Here is a 20,749-nt window from a genome sequence, read left to right as displayed (position 1 = left end):
GAATGAGGGCTGGAAAGATAACACATTGGTAGGGTGTTTGCCTTGCAAGCGGCCGACCCAGGACCAATGGTGGTTTTGATCCCGGCGTCCCATATGATCCTCTGTGCCTGCCAGGAGTGGTTTCTGAGCAGATCCCTGAGTGCCACCAGGTGTGGCCCATCCCCCACCCCCCAAAAAAGTATTTGAATGAGGTGGCACTGTAGAGTCCAAAAATCTACTGTGATTTTATAATAAATCATTGAAAACCCTTGGGGACCATATACAGAGCAGGAGGATTGAGTCAGGGTTCAGCTGCATGCAAGATCAACTCCAGCCTGCTATATTAATCTACTTTCATAATCTATATCTAAAATCTCAAAAATCTTAGTGCTTAAAGCAACAGTAAATCAAATTGTCATTCTGAAAGTCTGAAGTCTCAAATAGACTTACTGGACAAAAAAGTCAGGGTCCAAGTAAGGCAGCCACATAGTCTTTGTGGAGGCTCTAGTGGAGATTCCATTTACTTGCGTCATTGAGCCTCTGAAATAAACTGTATTCAGTTGAATTGTTCTCACTTTCATCATTAAAGCCAACAACAATTAGTTGACTTTCTCTATTGCATCTCTGTGGCACTTTTATTTCTTCTCTGACTATTCTGCCATATTCTTTCATTTAAAAGGACCTGTGTGATTTCACTAGGCCAACTGTGATAATCCAAAATAATCTGGTCTCGAAATCCTTAATTAAACAAATAGTTCTCTCACTTTGGAAAATTACATACTCCATATGTTCAAAGGATTAAGAGGAAGATGCTTGGGGAGGGATACTTACTATTTTATCTATGAACATCTTTTCCTGCTTGACTGTTTTGTTTTGTTTGTTTTGGGTGGAGCTGTACCCAGAGGCACTCAGGGGTTACTCTTGGCTCTGCGTTCAGAAATCGCTCCTGGCTCAGGGGACCATATGGGATGCCAGGGATTGAACCTGCGCCAGTCCTCGGTCATCTGCATGCAAGGCAACACGCAAAGTTACACAGACCTACTGCTGTTACCACTCTAGCCATGACTGTTTATTTATTGCATCATAGTTTCTATAGGACAAAATTAAATCCTGTTTGAATCTGGAAGTTTTCTCTTTCTTTCCATTTGAGCATCATGTGCTGCTCAAGAGAGTTAAACAAGGATCCGTTGACTCTGGTACATTCATCAGCTATCTGCAGTGGACCTGGAGAGTCAGTATCCAGTCAGTACTGAGACTGGCCTTTTTGTTAAATAACTAATCTGAATTTGGGGGGTTTATTTCAGACCTTTGCAACTCCTTTCAAATTTTGATAAACTCTACTTTCCAACCAGGATCAATCATTACATGGGCAGGTTTTTCCACTTCCTCTTATCCAACATGTTTATTTTAGCTCAAGTTCTTTAATAGCACTTATGATAAGGAATCATTGAGTTTTGAAAAATTTAGCCATAGTTCATCCAGAGTAATTGCCTCATTCTCTGGTAGTTTTTCTCTCCTCATCGTCCTTGATCTAAGAAACCTGAGATGTACTTTCTGTCATTTTAGATTAATTTTTGTTTTCTAGAATTTCATATTAATGTGATCAATAACATGCATACTTGTGTATGACCTCTTTCCTCATAGTGATTTGAGTGCATCCATTTTATTTTATATAAATTATATTTTATTTATTGTATTTCTCTTTTAATTTGCTGAGATTGGTTGAATGGATAGGTCCTTAATTTATAAATCATTCACATGTTAACGGAGAATTCTATTCCCAGGTTTTACTATTGCAAATAAAGCTACTCTGATGTACATATACTGTTCTTTGTGTGGATATCTGTTTTTATTTTCTTTGTGTAAATACTGCTTGATGACATTTCTTTTATGATTTTTCAGTAGTATGCTTAGGACTCAACAACACTTTGAGCCCATTTTATACTTGGATTGTTCATACTGTTCATTAGTTTTTACTGTTTAGTTTTAAGCATTATTGATTTACACATTAAATTGTTTTCTTTATAATGAGAATGGATGCTAATGAAGATTATTATAAAATCATAATTTTGTCTCATATTTCAGTCTGAAAACTTGGAAAATACAGTAATCGTACCAGATATCAAACTACATAGCAATCCTTCTGCTTTCAATATCTATTGCAATGTACGACATTGTGTCCTGGAATGGCAAAAAAAGGAAACATCACTGGCAGCTGCCTCTAAGAATTCAGTGCAGAGTGGAGAATCAGATAGTGATGAAGAAGAGGAATCCAAAGAGCCCCCTATCAAGCTTCCAAAGGTAAGTTGGTATTACTAGTTGTATGACATAGGGGTCAGCAATAACACATTTATTATATATTACTATGTATATTATATACTCACATATATGTATTACTAAATTACTTTCTTTTATGAAATTACCATTTTATAAAATAGGGCGAAGATAAAAAAAAGAGCTTTAGACAGGAGCCTAGTCAATTAGTAGATTATTGTTTCAGCAAGATTTAGTACTTCATTACTATTGAGATCATGTACAAACAAACTCTAGCCAGAAATGTCATTTGTGAAGAAACTTGAGTCATGATTGGCACTAACAAAATAAGCAATCTTAAAGAATGTTAGGATAGTAGTCTTGAGAAAAGTGTCTTGTATTTTTTACTTAGGAGATCCTTGACTTCACAGTTGTTTCTTATAAGTAGACAAACAGATGGAAATCTTAGACAGCATGTGTGAGTTTTCTACTCCAGAAAAAGAAACTTTATGGGAAATTTTTACTATATACAGCACTTAAACCATTGAAACTTTGTGTGTGCTCTACTGTAATTTTAATTACAAATAGGTCAGCTAAGATTTTTAAATAAATTTTTTAAAGATAATTCCACTAGTTTTTACCTTTCGGTCACATCTATATATATTTTTAGAAACTTTATAAATGCTAATTATAACTGCAACTAATTTTATTCTAGTTTGGAAAATGTATTTCTGAATTTAATGTTTTTTTATTACACAACTGAGAGAGCAATAAATATTTTTTGCCTGCTCTTTAGTGCCAAACGTGTGATATAAGATACTAAGCTAGTTAAGATATACTCTTTACCTATAAAGACATCATAGTTTAATTGAGAAAACAGAAACAAAAATAGTTGTACTGTTTTATAGTAAGTTGCTGTAGACGTGCTGCGTCTCAGCAATTTTCGTGGGTCATAGTACTTTCACGAGAGGAAAATGGGCACACAAGTGGACGAATATAAAATAATTGAGACCACACAAAATGAATTGTATGGGGACCCACGTCTGCATCATAGGTGGTGCTGGCGAGAGACAAACTTTACTTTTCAGCTGATGATATTTTAAGCACAACTCTGGTATACAAGGTATTTTCAGGGGAACAAAAAGAGGATCTTTAGGAGGGACAACACAATGGTACTGGACCCTAAAATATAAATATCTAAAGAACTAGCCTATGCAGGTGAAAAGAAACCCTTAGCTGAAAGGGAGGTAGTTTTACTTAGAAAGGAGGTGTTCTGGTTTTGCAAGATGCTTCTAATAGCAAGAGAAGAAAAACTGGTAGCTGGCGACTAGCTGGACTCAATCTTTGAGTTAAAAATATACTAGCCAAAGGGAAACTTAGCAGCTTTCTTTGGTACTGAAATTTCTTTTGACTGCGGAAAAACTGAGGCTGAATATCTGTAGTTTAGCAAGGGAGGCAAAGCCAAATAAATAAAAGTAAAGAGATATGGAGAGATACAGTACAAAAGAAAAGGTACTTGCCTTGCATGCGATTGAATCCAGTTTAATTCAGCACTACCAGGAGTGATCCCTGAGCACAGAGCCAGGAGTAAATCCAGACCACTACTAGGTGTGATTCAGCCATTCTTTCCTTCCAAATTAACAAAATGAAAAGAATTTATGTAATATGTGAATTAAATCAACTTTAGTAGAGGAACTATTTTTCCACTACAGTGGTCAGTACAGTTAATATTTCGATGCTTTTCACTTAGTTTTTTTTTTATATAATTTTTATTGACCAATGTGAATTACAGGTCTTTCACATTTGTACTTCAGGTACATAGTGACAGTGAATTAGGACCATTTCCACCACCAGTATTTATCTCCCTCTGCCATAGTTTCCAGCATGCCTCCCATTCCTCCACCCTTACCCCTCTGGACTGCTAGTGTAACAGGTCCCTTTTATGTATAGCTTGTAGTTTGGGTTTCTTGATTCTGTTGTTGTTGACTTTGGTTGGATATTTAGGTTTGATCATTTTTCATTTCCACTCAGTGTTCCTGAGAATGCTTGGCCCCTGGGTCTCATCCACTTTTTTTTTTTTTTTCTTCCCAGTTTCTAGGAAGACATAGAAATAGGAGGCAGAACAAAATGGTTCATGTTCTGTGGTTCTGTAAAAAAAAAAAAAAAATCGGTGGGAGCCCTGTCAGAAGCTATAAAAATAAATTAAATTAAAAGAAGAAAGAAAAAAAAGAAAGAAGAAAAAATAAATACATAAAAAATAATTATAAATAAAATAAAAAATGGGGGAACAGATTTAACTTGGTCTGTTTGCATTGCTTTGATAAATAGTTCAACAACCCTGCTAATCAAAAAGTTGGCATTTGAGACTGAGAAATGGAATTTCATTGTCTAGTGTAGCCTCGCTTTCCCCTGATGATAATCCCTTATATTAGTATGTCACTTACGCTCTCTCAATCTTTCTCTCTTTTTTTTGTTTGTTTGTTTTTGGTCACACCCAGCAGCAGTAGTGCTCAGGGGTCACTCCTGGCTTTACACTTAGGAATCACTGGTGGTGGGTTCTAGGGACCATGTGGGAGGTTGTGCATCAGCCTCAGGAAAGATAAAGGGAAGACAATGCAAGTTGCAAAGCACATGCCCTACCCACTGTGCTTTCATCGTTCCTGCTCTCATTTTTAGTTACATATTTCTGTGTTTTACTAACTTTTGATTTAGACTTTTCTTCATTTTGTTTTGTTTTTGAATCACACCTGGCAGTGCTCAGGGGTTACTCCTAGCTCTGTGCTCAGAAGTTACTCCTGGCAGGCTCGGGCGACCATATAGGATGCCAGAGATTAAACCTTGGTTGGCCATGTGTATGGCAAATACCTTATCTGCTGTACTGTAACTCTTGCACTAGACTTTTCCTGATGCTGATGAGGAAAAAGAGAGTCTTCAGTAAAACTAGTAATAATATTTTTAGATGAACATATTTTTTAAAATTTTATGATAAATCTATAATCTCTGATTGGTATTGTGATTGTACCACTGTAGAAAAGTCCTCTTAAAATATTTGTGCTCGGGGCCCGAGAGATATAGCACAGTGGTAGGGCATTTATTTGCCTTGCAAGCAGCCGAACCAGGACCAATGGTGGTTCTAATCCCAGCATCCCATATGGTCCCCCGAGCCTGCCAGGAGCTATTTCTGAGCACAGAGCCAGGAGTAACCCTGAGCAATGCCGGATGTGGCCCAAAAACAAAACAAACAAAAAATTGTGCTCAAGGGTTATGCCCGTGATGTTCAGAGGACTATGTAATGCAGAGCTTCAAACCCAGGATTCCAGCAAACAAAGTATATGTTCCATCCTTTGTGCTGTCTCCCCAGACACTCAAAATAATACTTTCTTTTTGGTGTTTAATACTTTCTTTCTGGTGTTTAGGCCTCTGTGCTCAAGGCTTACTACTGGTTCTGTGCTCAGGGATCATTCCTGGTGTTGTTTATCAGGGGGACTATATATGGTGCAAGTGATTGAACCTCCCATTGGCCATATATAAGGCAAACACCAAACACCATACTGGCTGTACTCTCTCTCTCCCTCCCCCTCTCCCTCCCCCTCTCCTTCTCCCTCTCCCTCTCCTTTTCCCTCTCCCTCTCCCTCCCCCTCTCCCTCTCCCTCCCCCTCCCCCTCTCCTTCCCCCTCCCCCTCTCCCTCTCCCTCCCCCTCTCCCTCTCCCTCTCTCCCTCTCTCTCCCTCTCTCCCTCTCTCCCTCTCTCCCTCCCTCCCTCCCATCAAACTACTTTTTAAAAAACAGTGCCATTAGCTATTTGGAATTATGTGCATGGGAAACCATAATTGTAACAGTATTGTAATAGTATTGTAAAACTAACAGTGCTTGAGGGTGGATCACACCTGCTAGTGCTCTGGGGATCAAGCTATCCTGGGGATTAAACCTTACTTAGGTCTTCTGCTTCCAGAGTTCTTTGAGTTCTGCTTCCCAGTTCTTTGAGTTAAATATCTACTTTAACCACCGCTGTAATTTTGATGATACCCACGAGTGTGGTGTCAGGGATTGTACCAGGCCTCATGCATTTCCACCATTTTTTAACCTTTTATGTGATTAGATGATTAGATCTTTTATTTTTTATTTTATTTTATTTTTTTTTTTTTTGGTTTTTCGGGCCACAACTGTTTGATGCTCAGGGGTTACTACTCCTGGCTAAGCTCTCAGAAATTTCCCGCTTGCTTGGGGGGACCATATAGGACCCTGGGGGGGGACCATATAGGACCCTGGGGGATCGAACCGCGGTTCTTCCTTGGCTAGCGCTTGCAAGGCAGACACCTACCAAGGTCCTTCCTTGGCTAGCGCTTGTACCTCTAGCACCACCTCACCGGCCCTGATTAGATCTTTTAAATCTTGACATTACAGTTCTGTTTTCTGGTTGTGTTCTCCCCAACCCTTTAAAAAATATATATAGCAGTTCATGGGTTGCCATGGGGGTAAACTTTACCAGTGTTTAACTACTACCTATGAAGTGTTACTAGTTTATGTGTTATATAAAGTATGTAATTTTTTTTCCCCCAACTGAAATAGATCATTGAAGTTGGACTCTGTGAAGTTTTTGAACTGATAAAGGAGACACGGTTTTCTCATCCATCCCTGTGCCTCAGGAGTCTCCAAGCCTTGCTTAATGTGCTTCAAGGCCAGCAGCCAGAAGGTCTCCAATCAGAGCCTCCGGAAGTCCTAGGTAAGAGCTCAGGCATATTGCATAGCTTCTGATTGGATAGCCTCTGATTCTTGTACAATTATGGTTCTCAAACATGGGCGAAATAAACTTTTTTTTTTTTTTTGCTATGTTTCCTTGGAGTTTTTGGTTTAAGAATTAGAGTTTATGCTTAAACATTTCTTGACTATTGAGGTGATATGGGGGAAAACAAACCATAAATACTGAGAACTCAGAAATGATTTAAAGCCTTGCAGTTATTAAAGTAAATAGTTTTAGTAACCTTTACGCAAGTTTGTTAACATTGACTTTTATCTCTTAACGTCACAGATTACTATGGTGAGTTTATAAAGTATTCAGTGGTAGTTTAATACTGGGGGAGGAATGGAAGGAAACTGGGCAAAGGAAAGAAGGGTAGGAGTGAGGAAAGAAAATAGTAAATAGTGGCTGGAACAATAACATAGCAGGAAGGGCATTTGTTTTGCAGGTGGCTGATCTGGATTCAATCCCCAGCATGGTCCTGTGAGCCTGCCAGGGATAATTTCTGAGTGCAGAGACAGGAATAACCCCTGAGCACTGCTTTTTGTGGCCCAAAACTAAAATTTGAAAAGAGAGAAATAAAAAAAAAAAAAGAAATTGGCAGACAGTTTAACAGTTTTAAGTAACAAACAGTTTAACAGTTTTAAGTAACAAACTAGATTTTTGACTTAAACATATTTTTTGGAAATAAGGGGTCTAAAGTGAACAATAGGAATTACTTTATACATATCTGTAGAAGTACAATTAAGAATAGGGTGTGGGGCTAGAGTGATGCAGTTGGACATTTGCTTTGCATGCTGCCAACTCGGTCAGACCCGAATTTGATCCTGGCATCCCATATGGTCCCCCGAGCCTGCCAGGAATGAATTCTGAGCACAGAGCCAGGAGTAAAACCCTGAGTGCTGCCGGTATGATCCCCCCTCTCTCCCCAAAAGGGTGTGGTTTGAGAAAACAATAATGAGAGGCTTCTTTTTTTAGAAAATATTAGAAAATAAAATTAGAAGATTTTTTTAATGAGGATGAGATATAGAAGATAAAGAGTATGTAAAGGTATAGATAAAGGAATTAACAAACTGTGGGTGACATTTTAGTTTTTAGAGAGCTGTGGAACATGAATTTTCATTCTCTGTCCTTGCCCTTTTCTTTTCTTCGTCTTTCTCAACTTTTCTCTCTACTTTCTGACTCTCTCCTGGCCTTTGAGTGTTCATTATTTTTTTACAGGATTTTCTAATTCTCCTTTTCTTCTGTGGAAGAAACTCAGAAGTCTGTTGACTTAATCTTGTGCAGGAACTTTTGTATAGAAATAATTTCTGTGGAAGAAGGCAGATGTTTGTCTCTGGACTCATTTATTTGTTATAAAACAAATTAATTTGGGAACCTGGGAGGTAGCTCAAGTGTTTGGTCCCTGGTACCACAGGGTCCCTAAGCATTGCAGGATGTGTTGACCCCTTGGCACCAGTCTGCAGGATTGAGCATTGCCAATCCAACCATCAGCCCAACCATTCCCATTAAACAAAGGAATAACTTCCTCTCTAAGTATAAACTGCTATTATGTAGCAGAAAACCAATTTTATAGTAAAAAAATGTAAAACATATTTTATGTACTTTTGTTTTATAAGTAATTTCCTAGATACTTAACATTTAAAAATAAAACGAATAATAGGGGCCGGAGAGATAGCATAAAGGTAAGGCATTTTCCTTGCATGCAGAAGGACGGTAGTTCGAATCCTGGTATCCCATATGGTCCCCCGAGCCTGCCAGGAGCGATTCCTGAGCTTAGAGCCAGGAGTAACCCCTGAGCGCTGCCAGGTGTGAACCAAAAACCAAAACCAAAAACAAACAAACTCAATAATAGATTTAATTGAATTTTTACATATCTTTTATTGTTTTTTTTAACCTTTAAGTGTCTAGGAAATTATTTGTAAAATAAAAGTACATGTTATAAGCATATATATATATATATATATAAAACATGTATATATAGAGAGAAAGAGAGAGACATATATATTTATAGAGACATTCTAACTTAGGGGGTGGTGAAAAGGTATAGCTAAAAAAGAAATTAATACAGCTGAGTGTTTCTAATTGCTTTACATGTATTTTTAAGTCAAGGTATAAGTAAACACTTAACTATTCTGTATGTTGAGTGAATATAATTGAGTTCTATTTTATCCACAGAATCTCTCTTCCAGCTCCTTTTGGAAATCACTGTTCGTAGTACTGGAATGAATGACAGCACAGGGCAATCTCTGACAGCACTTTCCTGTGCTTGCCTCTTTAGTCTGGTGGCTTCTTGGGGAGAAACAGGCAGGACTCTTCAGGCCATCTCTGCTATCCTCACCAACAATGGCAGCCATGCTTGCCAAACTATTCAGGTATTTTATATTTATAGCAGCTTGGAAATGTTTAAGATAAGAAATTCCAATTTAATTTTGATTTCTGTTTATTAGAATTTCCTGCAATAAATAGTTTTCTTACTTAGTCTAATGATTTGCTCTATAGCTATATAAGTATTCTTGAATATTTGAGTTAAGCAGCATGTGTTTTTAACTTGGAAGTATTAAAAGTAAGATAATTTAGTTACCCTAGCACTGGGAAAGGGACAAAGGAGGGAGATATGGGTCACATGCTGGGAAAAGGGGGGCAGGGAAGACAACCCTGGTGGTGGGAATGACCCTGATTCATTGTCACTGTGTACCCTCAATATTACTGTGAAATATTTGTTATTCACTTTTTGGTCACAGTAAAATTATAAAAAAAAAAAACCCAAAACAGAGAAGAGGTAGTAGAAATGTTAGAAATCCAAGTTTAAAATTATGTGAGAAAACTCAGAAAAGCTAATAATTCACACCAAAACCCAGGTCAATGAGTTAATGAGCTTATTAATTACAGGCTTTATTCCAAAATTAGCATAGTAGTGCTTTAAGAAACAATCTGACAGCTTTTATTTATTTTTTTTGGGTTTTGGGGGTATCATATTTTACAATAGTATTTATTATTCTATAGTTTCAGAATAGTACACCAATTTTTCCACCAGTGTTTCAAGATTCCATAATTTTGAGCTTTAAGTAAAGTAAAAAAATAAATTTTCTATAAAGGTAACCTGACTGGCTGCAATTCAAGATTCTTTTTTTTTTTTTTTTTGGTTTTTGGGCCACACCCGTTTGACGCTCAGGGGTTACTCCTGGCTATGTGCTCAGAAATCGCCCCTGGCTTGGGTGGACCATATGGGACGCCGGGGGATCGAACCGCGGTCCTTCCTTGGCTAGCGCTTGCAAGGCAGCAGACACCTTACCTCCAGCGCCACCTACCCGGCCCCGCAATTCAAGATTCTTAAGTACCTATGAGGTCATGTGGTAGAACAAGAGCAATGCAAAAGTTAGAGAAATAACTACACTGACAGTTATCAAGATTAATGTCAGTGAGTGAGAGAAGTAGAATGCCTGTCTCGAATACAGGGAAGGAGATAGGGGACATGGGTGATGGGACTGTTGCACTGGTGAAGGAGGTGTTCTTTTTATGACTGAAACCCAACTATAATCATGTTTGTAATCATGGTGCTTAAGTAGAGATATTATTTAAAAGAAAAAAAATAAAAGTAAGAGATAATTTGACAAAAGCACCAAAATCTTTAATCTGGTCTTTATTGTCATCACCATAGCTGTAACCCCATCTCCCACTCCTATGTAACCTTATTTACAAGAAAGACCCTCCCATTTCTGGGAGGGGTCTTTGGGAGGTAACAAAAAGGTTTGGCCTGAGGGGCAAAGGGGGATTTGCATGGATGCAGGATGGAGGAGGAAGCAGGAGGAGATCTCTGAGGGACAAGGTACAATGCAGGGCTGAATAGGAATCCATCATAAAAGGTTATGATAGAAGCCACACATGATGGCTAGGGCATGAATAAAGCTGATATTTCCTAGAACCTGTCTGTGGATGATTTACCCACCCCTATCCTGAAGCTGCTGCCCCTACAGCTGGAGGAAGTTGGATACAGTGGTCCTGGTCTGGAGGAGAAAGGCCTCCATCACCATCCATCACCATCCAGCTCCATCCAAAGGGTCTTTTTATTATTTAATACTACACATAGCTTCCTTTTTTTTTTTTTTTTGCGTTGTCTTGCTCTTGTTTCTCCCATACCTGCCATCTGCTGCCCCTGAAACATGGAATTTATTTAGTCCTTATAAATGTTTTGTCTTTGTTGAAAAGAAATGTTATCATTTACACTGTATTTTTGATTGGTTATTTCTTTATATTTTTTGTTTGTTTGTTTTTGGGCCACACCCAGCATTGCTCAGGGGTTACTCTTGGCAGGCATGGGGGACCATATGGGACACTGGGATTCGAACCAACCACCTTTGGTCCTGGATCGGCTGCTTGCAAGGCAAACACCGCTGTGCTATCTCTCCAGGCCCTGATTGGTTATTTCTAAGTGAATTGTTTCTAAATGACTTAAGTTCCACTCCTCACCTCATGAAGCTCACCACAAACAGGGTTGAGTTTAGTTAGAGAAATAACTACGTTTGAACTATCCTAATAATGAGAATGTACGAGGGAAATGGAAAGCCTGTCTAGAGTACAGGCGGGGGTTGGGTGGGGAGGAGAGAGATTTGGGACTTTGGTGGTGGGAATGTTGCACTGGTGATGGCTGGTGTTCTTTACATGATTGAAACCCAAACACAATCATGTATGTAATAAAGTTGTTTAAATAAAAAAAAATGACTTCAGTTCCATGGGTAACACTTTAAACTTTAAATATTCAGTTGTACCATCAGCTTTTCATCATTGATAGAAATTTCTTTTTAGGCAACCTTGATTTAATCATATTTAACTGTTCTGGAATTGAGTAGGAAATTATAACTTTAAGTACTCTTTTCAGTCCTCTTTGAGAACCTCCAGAGAGATGGGAAGACTACCTTAGTCCTGTAACTAGCAAGCAAAGTAATATACTCACACAGGTTATTTTCTGTCATGTAATTCAGTGATCTTGAACTCTCCTTGTCAAATATGAGCAATTCCCTTACTTCAATTTTCTATATTATCTTTTTACCTTTTTATGCCTAGCCTGAAGTCATTTTAATTATTTTAAATTTTCTCAAGTAAACTAAGTAAACTATGTTTACTTGAGAAAGCATGTTTGCATCTGTTTTCCAAGTTTAGTAAGATTTTAATTGAAATAAATACTTGAAATATACAGAGAGTCTTTAAATTTTAATAAGATATTAGAATAAGTATTCAGGGGCTGGAGAGATAGTACAGCAGTTAGAAAGTTTTCCTTGCACACAGATAGATGCCCTGGTTTCACTCTCCAGCATCCTGTATGGATCCTCGAGCATTGCCAGGAATATTTTCTGAATGCATGCAGAACCACAAATAGGCTCTGAACACCACTGAAGGTGGCTGTAAAACAAAACAAAAAAAAACAAAAAAATTTAGATATCAAATTACCAAATTTTAAAAGTATAGTATGATAAGCACGTGAGTTTATTAGGCATCTGTGTGATATATTTTTATGTAGATTTATTTCAAGGTGGAGTAAGATTAAAATGTTGAATTGAAATCAGCCACTTTAGGCAAAGTAATTTGGAGGGAAAATGTATTGGTATTTATGTTCTAATTAAGGGGTCAGAGTGGAATTTTGCAACTGAAATGAGTTTACTATGATTGTAGTACAGAGAGCTGTCAGATATTAGACTAATTGTAAATGTTTGTTTAACTTCTACATTTTGTTCAAACTTCAGATCACAGACTACTAGGTACTCTGGATCAGAAGCTGAAGTTCTTTATAGACCTAGCCTGACACTACATCATCAATTCCAGCCCAAACACCATATTAAAAATCCATTATCTTAAGATGACATATATTGTTCTTTAATTTTTGGATCCAGTTTACCTACCAACTTAATTTCACAAACTCTTGAGTGTGGAGAAGTTCCCTAGGAATGTGTACGCTACTAATACCTCCTAAAATAGTTTTGGGATGCAACAGCATATTACCTGCTCATACTAAACATATAACAGTACACTATGAGATGCCTTGTCAAAAGAAATAGAAATATTTCCTGAAGGAATGCACTCTAGTGTAGACTTCAGCCCTTAGGATGGGCTTGGATGGTGGAGATGGAGGACTTTGTCCTTAGGCCCAGGCATGGAGGCTCCATCCCCCATTAACTGGCAGGTCATTATTTTCAGGTGGTCGCAGAGGTAATCAGAATCACTCAGACAGGCTTCCAGAGAGATAACATCTTTATTGGCCCTGGCCCACGTGTGTGGCCTATACATAACCAATTATGCTGTATATTTATTCTGCATTGTACTTATCTCTCAGCCATCTCTGCTTCTGCTACCTCTCCATGCTGGCAAAAGACCTTAATCCCTTCTATCAAAGCCCTTATCTAACCTTCCCAAGACCCCTCCCAGGAATGGGCGGGGTCTTGCAGGTAAAGATACACATAATATCTGCTCCCCAAGACCCTTCCAGGAATGGTCAGGTCTCAGGTAGATACACCTAAATCCAGGGTGAAGTCACACTCTAGTCTTTAAAGTCTTCTTATAAACAGCTGGACTGCATCTGAGCTCATAGAAAAATGTCATGAGGAAAGGCACTCTCATTGAGAATTAGTAGAATGAAACTTAGCAAAAATAAATCCTTCTGAGTATTTTGATACTGACTCTATCTGGTATATTAAACCCATGTATATATGCTGTGGTTAAAGTAATAAAAGAAACTGTCAAAGATAGAATAAGCATATGTGGAGAAATCAGAAAATGATCTAAATTGAACTAAAAATAAAAACTCAAATAATTCCAATTAGAAATTTATTGGTTAAATCACTAGATTTATTTAACTGAAAATAGAAACCGTGAACTGAATGATAAATAAACTGGCTGAATAGATATATAGCTAAGAAAATTAAGTTTCAGTATTCTAGAAAATTGTTGATCACAAATGGGGTAGTTATCAAGTATAATGAAGATACAACTTCTGAAAATACATTGGAAATTTTATTCCATTTATAGAAACAACACTTTCTCTTAGTTATTTTTAGGGGTGGTAGTGGGAGTATTAGTGTTACAGATTAGAATCCAGGGCCTCACACATGTGAGACATATTCTCAACCATTGAGGCATAGCCCTGACCCTAGTTGGTACTTTATTTTTTGGTGACATGCCATTATAATTCTCAACAATTTATTATATTTTAAAATATATGGTATAAGTTACAAAAGTATCTTAATTTTGTCTTTTTTTTTTTCCTTTTGAACAGGTGCCAACAATTCTAAATTCTCTACAAAGAAGTGTGCAGGCGGTGTTGGTGGGAAAGATTCAAATTCAGGACTGGTTTAGCAATGGCATTAAAAAGGCAGCTTTGATGCATAAGTGGCCATTAAAAGAAGTATCTGTTGATGAAGATGATCAATGTCTACTTCAGAATGATGGATTTTTCCTTTATCTGCTATGCAAGGATGGGCTATACAAAATAGGTTCTGGATACAGTGGAACTGTGAGGGTAATGTGATTTCTTACAGTTCTTAATCATAGCTGCAGTTAGATCTTTACTAAATTGTTTTCTCTATCTGATTCATTTGAGTGTATTTAATTTTGATTTGATAGTAATTTTTTGGAAACCATAATAGAAGTATGCATTGAATGCCAGTCCATTGGTATTTTTAATTATTATGAAATTATTATATGCTAACTTTTTCTCTTTTGTATTTTGCAGGGGCATATATATAATTCTACATCTCGCATCAGAAACAGAAAAGAAAAAAAGTCATGGTTAGGGTATGCTCAGGTAAGAGAATATTTGTAATAAAAAACTTTTTGTTTTGTTTTGGGGCATATTCTCAGGGATTACTTATTGCTCTACACTCAGGAATCATTTGTGGCAGGCTTAGGGACCATTTGGGAAGCCGGGTATCAAATCTAGGTTAGTTGTGTGTAAGGTACTGTTGCTCCATTCCAAAACTTCTTAATTTTTAGAAGTGTATTTGTACTTATGTAGTCACTCAATATATCTTCAGTTGGTGTTCATAAGTGAACCACTAGGCCACCTTTTTTACTATCAGTTCTGAATTGGAAATGCATTTGCAACCCAAGGCCAAATTTGAACTTCTTAGCAAGAAGTTCCACCTGTGGAGACTCATGCAGAGAGAGAAAAGAACTAGACCTTGTTGCTTTTATTAATTCTGAGATCACCTCATCTTGATAAAGCAACTAAATTAGTGTCAGCAATCCACTACATTACTCCTTCCTTGGACAGAAGCAGTTGAATGATGAGCAAAAGGTCAGAATTGTTTTTTTCTCTATTTTCCTTCCTGAAAACTAAAGGAAGCCCAAGTTTCCTGGTGGAAGGTTACAGAAAAAAGATCTCTCTGCATACCGTTTTACTGAACTTATTATTGGACTGTTGCAAATAAAGTATATTGAAAGCATTTTAATTCTGAAAAATTACCTGAAAAATAATTCTGTATTGACTAATGCAGAGATTTTGATATTTGGTTTAACTACATTGTAATTATCTTTTAAAGTTCAGCCTGGTAAAAATTTTTTCTCAAAATATTATTTGCTACTAATTTGCTTTAATTAGAATTTTTTCTCTTGTTATCAGGGTTATTTATTATATAGAGATGTGAATAACCACAGCATGACAGCCATAAGAATAAGTCCTGAAACACTGGAGCAGGATGGTACTGTAATATTGCCAGGTATGTTATTCATTTAAACATTTGTTTTCTTTACAGGTAATTTTAAGACATTTGCATGTTAGATCATATGTTTAAGAGATTAGCTAAAAATAGTGCTTGCTTATAATAGGCTTAAAAGTCTTGACATGCAATGTATTTTGTAGTTGATATAAAATGAATGCATGTGAGGACAACATATGTCAGAAATATACTATAAAATGTTTTAATATTATTTTAAAATTCTTGCTTATTCTCAGCCTTATCTCTCCAACCCCGCAGCTGATCAGTTAGTGGGGTGATGTTTCTTAGTTGCTCCAAAGAAGCATAATTTTGGCTTTTACATAACCTGGAATAAAGACTCCTTTTTTTCAGTTGGAGATTCTTCTTTTTTAAAAAAGATTTTTAGGGCAGATGATCACCAACTTTTAAAATTTCCATCATTTGTAATTTTTAGCAATATTTTGAAAAGGCGCTTTGACATTTATTGTTCAGAGTTTTGAATATGTACTATCCTAGTCATTGTACTGTCTAAACTTTTGGACAATAGATGTCAGATATTTTGAAACACTGGAAAAATACATAAAATTATCTTTATTCTTAATCTTTGATTTTGCTTACACTTTAATAATTCTAAAATATTGAATGTATTTTAAGATTCTTAAATCTGGGTTCTTGGTTACTTGAAAATACTTGTGAAAAATACAATCAGAAGCATAATTGATCCCAACTGCTTTTTAATCTAAATAGTATTTTTATAACATCATCTATTTGATGTGTACATGTTCTAATAGTGTACATGGTATTATGTAAAGATAAATGTAACATTGCTTGTTTATTTCACAAATAATGCCACTTTGGAAAACATTACAGAGATCATTTTGTAAATAACTATTTAAGATGTTTCTACAATATTTTCTTTTTATCATCACAAGTCCTCTAAATCTCATAATAAAATTATAAAATAATAATTAAAATATTTTAAAAGTCATTTTTATTTACACACAAAAAATTTAACTAAATTATATAGGTATTACATCAACAAAATAATAAATTGTAGCCCCATTTCTCCATAACTCTCACCATGTGTTGATGAATATCCTATTATTTTTCTGCACTTCCATACACAGACTTGTAGAAAAGTGATAAGCTATATTTTTCTTAACTTATGTATCTCTTTCACTTTTTCCTGGCCACTAAAAAGGTTTTCACAAGCTTTTATTTAATACAGTGCATACATTTTATTAATATATTAGAATAGTGTTCCTCCTCTTTTTTCTTTTTTTTTAGCCAAGTTAATTGCACTGTAGTGAACATTTTGAATAATGTCCTGAAAGAAATACAAAATCATTTCTCAAATCCCTTCCCTAATCCCAACAGATAGGTACTAATAAATAGAAATATTTATATCTGAGACAACCTGATATTTAACCCAGATTATGACTAACAAGGCCATTTGAAAATGATCTACTAATAGATGATTTACTTATTCTCTGATTATGAAGAATGGCTTATGAATGTCCTATTCACTTCAAATTCTTCTATACTATTTAACGTACAAAGTGCAATTCTTAACAATCCTGGTTTTTCTGTTTTTATAAGTATGTATTTTATTCATGATGAAAATGAACCATACTAGGGGAGGATAGCCCTGTGTTGTGTGTCTTCTGAATTGGCAGAAGTTGTTTTCCTGAGGATGCTGTCTTATAACAAATAATACATGATGGATGAAGAAGAGATGAAGAGAAAATTTTCTTGAAAACACAACAGGAAGATTCATCCTCAAGCCTGAAGATGCCTGTTATACTCCATTTCTTTGATCTGCACTTCAGTTTCTTCAGCAGTGTTCCTTGCCCTTCACCCCATTCCCACCCCTCCTTGGGACAGTGCTGCTCCATGTAGCTTTTTGATTAAGAGTGAACAGAAACAAATTGTCAGGTTTATACCTGGTAATAAATACCATGTTTAAAATGGGTATATCTTGTAATTCATGAGCTTCGTGTTCCAACTTGTCTTGCGGTCTCATTTGTAAAAAAGTTATTTTCAACCTAGTATTGAACTGAAAGACACACTTTGTAGCCCTTGTTGATTGTCCTTTTAGCTTTTCTATGTTGGCATATTTCTTATGTTATATTCTTTTGTCATTGACTTCCTGTGTCTGGTGGCGGGTTGCCTCAGATCATGAGGATTTTTGCTACTCTTCTTGTGCCACTTCACTCCTCACCCCTGCATTTATCTGAAATTATAATGAGTTTTTCTTTTTTGCTTTTTAGTTTAAAATCTTACTGCTTAGAGCTTGAGAAGCATCTTTCTTGCGCCTCTTTGTATTCTGTACAGTGGACTAGGAACTCTTTCTTTCGATTTCTCCTCTCTTTGATTACCAAGTCTCTTGGGCTACCAGTGGGCCTTGTCTCCCAGTTTCTATTTCCAGTTTGTGATCACTGAATTCTCTCTTTGGTAAGGGCCTGCCTGTGTTTTGCATATTTATAATAAGGAAGTATGCTAGTATGAAGCTCCTGGGCAAAGATATGGAGTAATCCAATATATTTGAGTGGGCTCCATTACTGCATTTCCAAAACCAGAAATTAATGCTTTGTTAATTCAGGTACAAATAGAAATAAAATATATTTTTGGTATTATGATTAATGGAGAGATTCATCCTAGTTCTCTGCAGTTATTTTGGGAAGTGTGTGTGCTTTTATACTTGCTTGCTAAACATTTGTTTTTCCAAAAGGTTACAGTTTATACTTAGATGTTGATTTTGCTTGTAGTTTCATGTTCTTTAGCAGCAGTCACTAACACTTATCCTGTGGTCCTTCTGTAATACTGGTATCCCTTGTTACAAATAACTTATGTATTATTTTGATCAAAATTTACAATGCACTGTATAAAAAAAACTCAGTGTTAGCATTCCAGTTCAGATAAATTACCACTTTCAAACAAAAGAAATACATAGATTTGTTTATTTTAAGGAAAACTGTTAAAATTAGATCATCTAATTATTGGAAGTCAGGGATAAATTAGTAAGCACAAATAGTAAGTCAGTTTTAATATAACCTGTTTGATAAAACAAGGGATATCTGTAGTTGGACATCATAGATCTACCCCCTTCCCCAAATACAGAAGCTTTAGATCTATCTGTATTTTTCTGTGACACTAATGATTGTGATGTATGTCTGAGGGTAGATTATTGCCTATATTGCATGTGATTGTATTGAAATGATTATAACCAATATTATAGTTTGTTCATTGTGGTGCATGCTTATTATTAGACTATATCTAATACTAATTTATTTTGAATAGGTGTGCGTTCAGATTCTTGATAATGAAAGAGTTATAAATGTAAACAAAATGTAATAGGTATGGCTAGCTGAATTAGTTTCTGCTTATTTGTAATTTTGTATTAAAAAGAACAGTCTCCTTTTTGAGTTTTAAATTTATCCTTATTTCATGGAGAACTCTCATTCTGACTTCAACAGAGGAGTTAAGTCATTTTGTGGGGTTTTTATTTCTATTTTAATAGAACTAGTTTTTCTTTCTTTTGCACAGATTGCCATACTGAAGGTCAAAATATTTTATTCACTGATGGAGAATATATTAATCAAATTGCTGCTTCAAGAGATGTAAGTAGTACTGTGAATGAATTACTGGGGTAAATGGAATACTCTTTTCTTGAAGTATTCGAGTCTTATTAGACAATAGAATCATAGAAAAACAGTTTTATTCTACTAATACTGTAAATCTCATTTCTTTTAGGATGGCTTTGTTGTCAGAATTTTTGCCACAAGCACTGAACCAGTGCTGCAACAAGAATTGCAGCTAAAATTGGCCAGAAAATGCTTACATGCCTGTGGCATCTCACTGTTTGATCTGGAGAAGGACTTACATATTATAAGTAAGATCATCAAATAAGTCTTTCTGACAATTTGATTTCAGAGTCATTAGTCTTTTAAAAGCTAACATTTGGTTTTCAGCAGTGTGGCTTAGATTCTTAGCTATTTTGCTATTGCTATGAAGCACACTTAAAAATCAGAATGCATAAGTTACTAGGAAAAAGTATAATATTTGAAAACCATTTTGAATTTTATTTTGGGTCACTTCTAGAGGTACTTAAGGAGTTTCTCCTGGCTCAGTGCTTGGGATTGTTCCTGGAGTACAGGAAGAATGTGCAGTGCTGGGAACCCCAGCATCCTGCCTGCTGAGCCTGCACTCTAGCCCACTGTGCTCTTGGACCCTAAAAATTATTTTAAAGAAGGAGGTTTTCTATTTTTATTTGAATGAAGCTAAAAAAAATAAGTACTTGTTTGATAGATGGATAGTACTTTAGACATTATTTGTTTAGATGCTCCATCTTTTTTAATTATTTAAAATTTCAGTTATAATAAATTTTCTTTTTGCAACATTAACTGCAACAATAAGTATAGTTCTCTCACTGAAATCTTTAATTTTTATTTAAAGAACTTTTTCTGGAAAGTCATGGTATAATAATTATATTGATTGTGAAAAAGTGATATCTAAATTATTAAAGTATTTGATGTGGAAACAAATTCAAAATTATTAAAGTATTTGATTTGGAAACAAATTCAAATAACCACAAAGTATGTTTTGGGCTTAGTATTATATATACTGTTCCTAGTTTCCACAAAAGTCTCATTTTGGTTTAGATATGCTGTTCTTTCAAAGACCTGTCTTTATGAATTAGTTCATATCATAAAATTTAATTGCTTCATATCTTTGTCAAATATATTGACAATCAAAATTACTGATTTTTTAATTATTGAATTGTTAATTTAAATTTGAGAAGTTATATTTGATTAGTCTGGTAAATCAAAGTGTGCCATATGTAATTATTTAAAGTTTTATAATTCCAAAGTTTATGTTAGGATTTGTGAAGGAGTGTCTATACAGATATACATGTAATACATAATATGAAATATTCTTCTATACAATAAAGCATTAAATACCTTGATTAAAATATCTGCTGCTTGGCATTGTTAAAGCTCAAAGGACTATGCCTTAATGATCTTCACCAAGCTTTATGTTTATTAGCATATTATTGAAATAATATTTTAATTATTAAATGATATTAAATAAA

The 20,749-nt window shown here is 35.7% G+C and overlaps 1 protein-coding gene across 1 annotated transcript in view; it reads left to right on the top strand.

Annotated features, from left to right (window-relative positions):
- MYCBP2 (MYC binding protein 2) overlaps positions 1-20,749 on the top strand; it is a 234,133-nt gene that overhangs the window by 25,475 nt on the left and 187,909 nt on the right. The window contains exons 3-10 of the mRNA XM_049778932.1: positions 2,065-2,280; positions 6,802-6,955; positions 9,149-9,345; positions 14,238-14,480; positions 14,694-14,765; positions 15,582-15,678; positions 19,204-19,277; positions 19,411-19,549. Of these exons, the coding sequence (XP_049634889.1) occupies positions 2,065-2,280; positions 6,802-6,955; positions 9,149-9,345; positions 14,238-14,480; positions 14,694-14,765; positions 15,582-15,678; positions 19,204-19,277; positions 19,411-19,549 (1,192 nt within the window). The remainder of the gene's footprint in view (positions 1-2,064; positions 2,281-6,801; positions 6,956-9,148; positions 9,346-14,237; positions 14,481-14,693; positions 14,766-15,581; positions 15,679-19,203; positions 19,278-19,410; positions 19,550-20,749) is intronic.

Source organism: Suncus etruscus, chromosome 8 (genome assembly GCF_024139225.1).
Source record: "Suncus etruscus isolate mSunEtr1 chromosome 8, mSunEtr1.pri.cur, whole genome shotgun sequence".
Lineage (NCBI taxonomy): Eukaryota > Metazoa > Chordata > Mammalia > Eulipotyphla > Soricidae > Suncus > Suncus etruscus.
The sequence above is the reverse complement of the archived record's forward strand: the minus strand, read 5'-3'. Positions and strand labels throughout refer to the sequence as shown.